This window comes from Nansenia antarctica, assembly GCF_963989245.1.
Source record: "Nansenia antarctica genome assembly, chromosome: 1".
NCBI classification, from domain to species: domain Eukaryota; kingdom Metazoa; phylum Chordata; class Actinopteri; order Argentiniformes; family Microstomatidae; genus Nansenia; species Nansenia antarctica.
Genome location: NC_137674.1, coordinates 105,307,619 through 105,316,524, shown reverse-complemented (window position 1 = coordinate 105,316,524; position 8,906 = coordinate 105,307,619). Strand labels below are relative to the sequence as shown.

At 43.0% G+C, this 8,906-nt stretch overlaps 1 protein-coding gene across 1 annotated transcript in view; it reads right to left on the bottom strand.

Moving 5' to 3' along the window:
• The window catches only part of kita (KIT proto-oncogene, receptor tyrosine kinase a), a gene marked incomplete at both ends in the record, with an annotated part of 32,145 nt that extends 25,893 nt beyond the window's left edge, over window positions 1–6,252 (bottom strand). The window contains 4 exons of the mRNA XM_080541496.1: window positions 641–780; window positions 2,025–2,309; window positions 3,701–3,955; window positions 6,198–6,252. Coding sequence (XP_080397622.1) covers window positions 641–780; window positions 2,025–2,309; window positions 3,701–3,955; window positions 6,198–6,252 — 735 coding nt within the window. The remainder of the gene's footprint in view (window positions 1–640; window positions 781–2,024; window positions 2,310–3,700; window positions 3,956–6,197) is intronic.
• Between the last annotated feature and the right edge of the window lie 2,654 nt (window positions 6,253–8,906).

The window sequence follows — 8,906 nt, the reverse complement described above, 5'->3', positions numbered from 1 at the left end:
CATACTCACACACACACACACACAACAAACATACTCACACACGCACACACACAACAAACATACTCACACACACACACACACACACACACACATAACAAACATACTCACAACACACATACACACAACACACACACAACAAACACTCACACACACACACACACACACACAACAAACATAGTCACAACACATACCCAAACACACACACAAACACACACACACAAACAACAAACAAACAAACAAATCGCTACTCCACCAGCAGGATTCTAACGGAGACTCCTTCTCCAGACATGGCCTGTTTCTGTCTCATAACTCCTCAACATTCCTGTCCAGATCAATCCTCAGAGCTCTAAATTATACGTAAGTCTGGGATCTGTATACAAAACAGTAGTACTTAGTTTTCCTAAGTCACATCCCCCTGTTCTTGAAATCTATACTTATGAGAATCAGTCCTCTAATAAACTCATCCTGTTAAGCCCTGTGATCAGTCTGTCGTTACTGGGCAGTAAAAACACAAACACAAACACGCAATCACGCCCCACACACACACACACACAAAACACAAAACACACCACACAAACACACAGATGTGGCAGACACAGTTTTGTCAGAGCAGAGGAAGGTGAGGGAAAATGGGTCTCACCGAGCCAGGTGGGGAGATCCACCTCAGCTTGATGTCTCCATTGACGTTGGTGGTGCTGCAGGTGATCTCCAGTCTCTGACCCACGGTCAGGACCACCCGCTTGGGCCCCGCCATCTCAATAACAGGGACTGTGGCTGGGACTGAGAATATAGAATATGAAAAGATATATAGGTATATTAATATATTATATATATATATATTTAAAAATTATTAACCTTTTTTTCACCAGGGGAACCCATTGAGACCAAAGTGTCATTTTCAATGGTGCCCTGGTTACAAAGCATTTATGAGACAATACAAAAACATCACACATCAATACAAAATCAATACATAAACATTAAAACTAATAAACATTATGGCAACCTTTAACTCTTCACTCATCATATTTGTTAACCTGCCTAAAGAGACTAAGGCATCCAATTTGATGGTCTCTTGATACTCATTCCAAGCTCTAGGGGCACAGTAACTAAAAGCAGTTTTTTTCCCAGGTCAGTTCTGACTTGGGGGACCTCAAGAACTAACCTATCCTGAGATCTTGTTTGGTGATGTCAGGTAGCTGGGTAGCTTTTGTAAGATTGCTTTATAAACATACAGGAGCCAATGCTGTGTCCTCCTAGCAGCCTGGGATGACCAGCCTATACTGCATGATATAGTTTACAATGATGCGTTCTAGAACGATAACCAGTAATAAAACAAAGTGCTGAATGATAAACAGTGTCAAACTGTTTCAAGGTGGCAGAGGCAGCATGCATAATAGATCATGTTGCCATAGTCAAGTACTGACAGGAAAGTAGACTGTACTTAAAGCTTCCTGTCATCACTCGAAAAATAAGCTTTATTTCACCCTTCATGTTTTAATGTAGCTCATCAACATGCAATTTGAAAGACTAAATTTGAAAGAGTTTTTCATCAATAAAAATCCCATGGTACTTGTAAGAGGATACTCTTACTCAATTATAAAGCCATCCAAAGTGCAGATATTGAGGTCAGTTTCCTTCGAAGAGCCAGACATGATCCAGACATTTTTCATTCTTTTTTTGCTCCATTTAAAACAACTTTAAGCTCTAGAAGTGAGCACTGGATCAGCTACAGTATATATATTAATAACAACAAAAAGCACACAGATCGCACACACACACACACACACACACACACACACACACACACACAAACACACACTTAAGTACTACATTGTTTTCCCACTACAGAGCCAACCTGAACTAAACTGTGCTGGCTCACTATTTCCTTTCACATTGTCCTTCCCAGCACTGTTACAGCAACTATGCATAAACAGCCCAGCCCAAGTCCAGCTCAGCTCAGCTCAGTATCAGTTCAGCTCTGTCGTAGGAACGAGGGGTTTAGCCATCCACTCATGGTCATTTACCTGGGCGCACCGTCAGTTCATAAGGATGCGATTTCACCACCTCTTGGTCCAGTGTCCCGGCACAGACGTAACACCCCTCGAAGGCCTTCTCAGTGTGGTGGATAAGGACGCCTCTCTCCAGGCTGGCGGCGTAGCGGAGAGCGGGGGGAAGGCTGTCGCTGTGGCAGGTCTCCAGGTGGAGGTCGACCACGGCCGGGTCTGTCGCCAGGCACGGGATGGAGGCGCTGTCCCCCGCCCGGGCCAAGATACTGAACACCATGGACTTCCTGAAGGCATTGACAGTATCTGCCCCGAAAAGAAGCAAGATAGCACGATATCACCCAGACTGACGTGTTGTAAATGGCTGGTAAATGGTAAATGGACTGTACTTATACAGCGCCTTTATCCAAAGCGCTTTACAACGGCCTCTCATTCACCCATTCACACACACATTCACACACCAATGGCGGCAAGCTACCATGCAAGGCGCCAGCCCACTCACTCAGAGCAATTTGGGGTTCAGTGTCTTGCCCAAGGACACTTCGACATGTGGCCAGCCGGGGCTCGAAATACTTATAATAATAATAATTTGTATAGTGTACAGTACTGCCGTAGGCTACTGGGTATGTGATACACGTTTTAGGATGTGTTCAAAAGCAAAGAATGTGTGATCATCTAATTATGTGTAGTTATATGTTTTTAGCATGTTGATGTTCTCTCAGCATGTTGAGAGATGTGCTAAACATGCAGTTAGATGTTCACAGCCATGTTATTTAGTAGCTCCTACCTAGCTACCAACGTGATGCGTGACGCAGATTCAGAGCATTTTTCTCCTGTATTTGATTTGAGAGGCACCAACATTCCAATGATCATATCTTCTTCTATTATTTCCAGATTTCAATGTACCATTTGAAACATCATTTGAAAGCTTACAATCTGCACTTTCATTATCTGGAGAAAAAAAACTGAAAATTGACCTTGCCCTACTTGGGGACTTTTTCACCAGACCCCTGTCACATACACATATTACACATACACATAATATTGTCATAATTACTGTCATCATGAAGACCAGATCAACTTGATTTGCTTGTTTCATTATCATCAATTTTATTATGATAATGAAACAAGCAAATCAAGTTCATCTGGTCTTTATGGTGACAGTAATTATATGTGAAGTGCGTAACTGTGTTGCCGGTAAAGCCAAAAGGGAGGCTTGGCTCTTGTTCAAAAGCGCACATACTCACAGACACACACACACGCACGCACACACACAGTTGCATGTTTTCCATCTCATATTGATGGAAACCTTGGAAACCCTGAGACCTTGGAGTTAGTCCAACCAGTGCTACAGATGCAGAGACTGTGAGGGGAAATACACCTCACTCACATTCAACACATACCTATCTGTCCATCAGGACCACCCACACACACAGCCTCCTCTGAGGAGAGCCATTACCTCACAGTGTGTGCTCTTACACTAAAATGCTATATGATCAGAGAACATGAGAACTCTCAAGCACACACACACATGCACACACACACACACACACACACACACACACACACACACACGTGTCACACGTGTCACACGTGTCACACGTGTCACACTTGTCACACGTACAAAACTATTTCAAATGGCACACACAGGCACACAGAGATATTGTTCACACACACACACACACACACACACACACCTTTCACAAAGACGTAGATTGAGCTCTGCTCCCCCGTGCTCTCCTCCAGGCAGATGTAGCGGCCCATGTGGACCGGCTGAGCTCTGGAGATGCGCAGCACCGACGCCCCGGCGCTCTGCTCCTCGCCCCTCACCTTGGGCCGGTCCTCCCGCTGCCACCGGACCACCTGCTCCCCCTGGCACCGCAGGTAGAGGGCGGTGTTGAGCGGGATGACCAGGTGGGGACCGCTCGGGGTAATAGTAGGTCTGGTGCTGCCTGTAACACAGTCCAGATGTGTCATAAAACACACTGGCTCTTCACAGTATACACACGTACATGCAAAACTCTCTCTCACACACACACACACACACACACACAGAAAGACTTGAATTATGGTGAGATCATGCAAAGCATGTTTTTGACAGTGCAGGTGGATAGATATAGGCTTCTGATTAAATACCACCAGTTCAGAACTGATCAAGATGAACATAACAGCATTACACACCACCGAAGTCAACAGCTTTCTCTTTATTTCATTGTTATGATGGAATACAAAGGCAGCAGTCCCATACAAAATGGCAAACATGGACCATACGCAATACAACGCTGAACCACTTCAGTTATATGCAGCAACACTGCAGGATAAGAAGTGTGATATTGACTGTTTTTACAGGTATATCTCCTTCCCTCCTGCTATCGACCCCTTCGGCGGTCAACCCTGACTGCAAACAAACTTCGAAACTAGAACACTCCATGCCGGTAACCTGAATCGTATTTGGCAAGAATCTTAACGAAATAACCTGCAGGCAAAGCAGAAATAACAAACGCCAGCTCCCTCTCAAAGAGCGGCACCGCTGCTGCTCCTCTTCTCCGTTCAGGTTCACAGGAGCGGCGGTCTGTCTGTGCGTCGGCCAGGAGACGCGCTGGCTGGGACCCTGAGCACCGCGCTCTCAGACACACACAGCCGACATGCCCTCCAGATAAACGGCCTGCTTTGCCCCCTCTGGCCTCAAGATCCGAGCTTTCCTCTATAAGAGCGTCTTATGACTAAGCAGGAAAGCTCCCATTCTTCATCTGTCCTATGTGCTCTTTCAATGTGAACTTCTGAGGTATAGGTAAGGTGGTTAGCCTCTAAGCCTGACAGAATACTACACTAATGAATAAGTGCAATGTGAAAAACGAAACTTGAACAATGTATGTATTTAAGGAAATGTAGTCTAGAGGCGGGGCATGTTACATCATACATCTAAAAACAACTAAAGTGCTCTCAAAGACGAGTTAGTCCATAGGCACCCCAAAGTCGCAATTAGTCAAGGTATATACGGTACCTGAGTAGGAAAGTGTTATTAATATAAAACATACCAACAAATAATATTCAATTCAAGCATTAACGAAAAACAAAATGTTGTTTTTATCCCAAGAAACGTGTGCGTGTGAGATACATATGGCTGTATTATCACGGTCATCTTTGGAAACCGTGTAGTGTGTTGATTACAATGCAATTATTATATAAAAAAAAAGAAAAAAAAAGAAGCCTATATGCTCAACAGCTCCCTAGACAATACCACTGGTCATTTGCGTACTTCCAGAAATTCGTCGTTATTTCCATAATGACAGTTATCAGCGCAGTTATCAGCATGGCTCGCTGCGGGACAAGAGCATTCGAGGAGCGGTCGGGAACAGCCGTTAGGCTCTCTTCAGATGGCATACAATTAAACACGCTTGGAGGGAAACATATTCATCAACATACCCAACTAATAACTAATGACTATGCGTAATAATATGTCTGTCTGACAATAGTATGGGCTATACGCAAATCATAGGATACACAAAACAACACTTTGCAATTCGCACATGTATCTTACTTGTTGGTGGTCGCTTTAATTTGGGCAATGCCTGCTAATATGCGGATTAAAAAATCGCTGTTTATTTACTCTTTGTTTGCCAATGTTCAAGACGCTGTGCTGAATTCGTTGAATTAATTATTGAGAGCGATGAACGCAACCTGATGCTCAGCGCAAATATCCAATTTCCTCATTAAGTTTCAGTGACTTCAGAATGTCAAGGGACAGTGAACAGGTAAGCTTAGACAGACACACGAAAAGAAACAAACACTCTTAGCTGTCTTGAAAATATCGTCTGAACTACAATAAATATTTAGCCTGAGTATATATATATAAGAAGTATATTCATAACAAAGCGTTCATGCGAAAACACTAATAAAGGCTTATGCATTACATTCTAGGAAGAAACAAACTCAAAAAGACAATATAAAGTGCCTAAATTAAGCAATTAGATGTCCATGAACATGATACTTTACTGTGATGACAAACACTGGAAATAATACAATTAGGACAGCACTGAGAAGCAAAGGGGCACATTTGGGTGAACTGTGATGAATCATAGAGATGTGGTTGAATCAACTTCAAGTATAGCTTTTACGCCAACTTCTCCGTTTCTGAATTAATAAGCCTACACCAGATGGCAAAGGACCATGTTTAGCAATGTTGTGTCTTACCTGGTTGGAAGGTTAACTGCAACAACACAGAAAACAGTAACCAGTGGTATTCCATTATTATAATTCCATCTATCTTGCGGTGAGGTGTCTAGTGTCTACTCTGAAGTCCAGATCTCTTGTAAATGCCGCGGAATGCTCTGCAGTCAAGTGAATGCAGTGCGATAGACGCGCTTGGATGTCTTAAAGGCACAGTACTGGTAAACTATACTCGTGACTGTTAGACGTCCAGAGGTCGTAAACGGGCGGGGGCAGTGTGGCAATCAACAATAACAACGTATGAACTGCGTTCCTTGCATATCTGACAAGCTTTGCGATAATGAGCGTTGACAGCTATTAGTTAAAATACAGACAATGACGTTGTTCGCTGACATGGTATAGCCTAATTTTAGCCTAATTTTGTGAATCTTATAAATCATGAATTGTGATATTTATTCAACTAAGAAAATATTGTGTAGAGTTTTGTAGAGTTGTCAAGGATGTCATCTCTTGACATCTTCCTCATCATAGACAAGAGAGACCTTATAAAGTACCATTATCCAACTATCTCAAGACTACAAGGGACAACATGTTAAAGGGGCAATCTGGGGTTGGTAAAACATTTTTGGACTTTTAAATTATTGATAATAGCCTAGTCATTGATTCTTGAATAATGTAACTTATACAGTGCCTATAAGTCTACTAGCATTTACATTTGACATTTTTTTACATTTAGCAGCCGCTTTAATCCAAAGCAATTTACAACAAAAACATTTGTCGAAAGTGAATCCTATACATCAGTCATCATAAGCAAAAATCTATGGTAGGACCAGGTGCTAAGCAGCGCAAGCTGGCCACGAGGTGCCTGGGTGCTTATAGCATGAGCTAACCACTAGGGCCCCCCAGAACCCTCAGCGCTTACAATGTGAGGGCCCCCAGGCCCCTCTGTGTTTAGAATGTGACCTGCCCTCCAGACACCTCTACACTTACAATGTGAGGGCCCTCAGACCCCTCAGTGTTTAAAGTGTGAGCTGACCACTAGGGTCCCAGGTCCCTCAGCACCTACAGTGTGAGGGCCCCTGGGCCCCTCCGCACTTAAAGCACCTAGCTGACCACTAGGGCCCCCGGGCCCCGCAGAGCTTACAATGTGAGGCCCCTCAGGGCTTAAAGCATGAGCTGACCACTAGAGCCCCCGGGCCCCTGGGTGCTTACAGTGTGAGTTGACCACTAGAGCCCCCGGGCCCTGTAGAGCTTACAATGTCAGTTGACCACTAGAGCCCCGGGCCCTGTAGAGATTACAATGTGAGGCCCCTCAGGGCTTAAAGCATGAGCTGACCACCAGGGCCTCCGGGCCCCTGGGTGCTTACAGTGTGAGTTGACCACTAGAGCCCCCAGGCCCCTCAGTGCATGCATCAAGCGTAACACCTGGGCCCCTTGGTACATACAGTGCATGCTTAAAACCAGAGTCTCTCGGAGCCTCTCACAACTCACTTGTTGGTACACTACAATATGCTGTGACATGATAAAACATTCACCAACATGTCAGTTCATTGTACATAATAGATTTGAAGGGGGTTTTGAAGGGGGTTATTATAATATGGCAAGCCGTTCATTATTTGAGTTAGGGTAACGTAACTAGCTATCCCTTTATTTTAGCTAGCTGCCCATATGATTCAGCTTGTTAACAGACATTCATTATTTAATTTTTTATATTTAATTTTAATTTTAATTTAATATTAATTTGCCAGCTAGTTGCCATTACAACCACATTAGTTGCACTAAAAAGTCAGCTAGTTAAAACAAATCAAAGCTATTAGCTAGTTAACTATTAGTGTTATTAGTTTAAAACGACTATTTGATGCTGTGGCTGTGGCGGTTTTGTTAAACATTAACGAAATATGCCAAAAGCTATATTTTCATACACCAACACATACAGTATATGAGATCCGATTCATACATCCGAAAACCCCATTAATTTTTGCAGTCTGTTTTTAGTTCCACAGAAATAGACCGTCTGTTTTTAGATCCACAGAAGTAGATAATGCTAACGTTGACATGCTTGTCGACAGCTCTTACGAGGTGTTTTTTCACCCTCCTCATCGATGTGCATAGTCTCACCCAATACTTTTCACTGACTTATCTGAAACCTTTGTTGGTGGTTCAGCCAATGTAAAAGTTGTTTGAATTTGTTCTCTCTCAAAAATCATCAGATTTAATGTTCAGCCTTTTCTTTTGAAAAATTGTAATACATGTCTGTGTTATTGAAAATCAATGACACCGATCGCTAGTCAACTAACACAGCTTGTTTTGTGAGCCTGCAGTATTTTGGCTTGACTAGCGAGTTTGAGTTGTGATTCTCAACAACGTTGAAATGTATTTCCGTGTTTCAAAATAAAAGTCAGAACATTTTGACTGGTTGCCGACATGCGGACCAACACACTAGGATGTGTCACAATTCTCCCTGTTGCGGGCAGGTATCTAAGACATACCGGTAGTTGGTAGGAAAAGCCAAAGCCACATAGTTCTGAAATATGGACCACAAATATTAATGTTATGTTAATAGAACCCTGGTGCTGCCAAAAGGAAAGCCAAAGGCAAGAGGCAGTTTTGCTTCAAAGTGTTCAACTCATTGCCAACTTTTTCCATAAATCCTCTGACAGTAATAATAAAAAAAAACAGAAGCACTATTGTCAACTGTGTGGAAGGAACTAGCACTAGTTCGGTTTCCAGCAA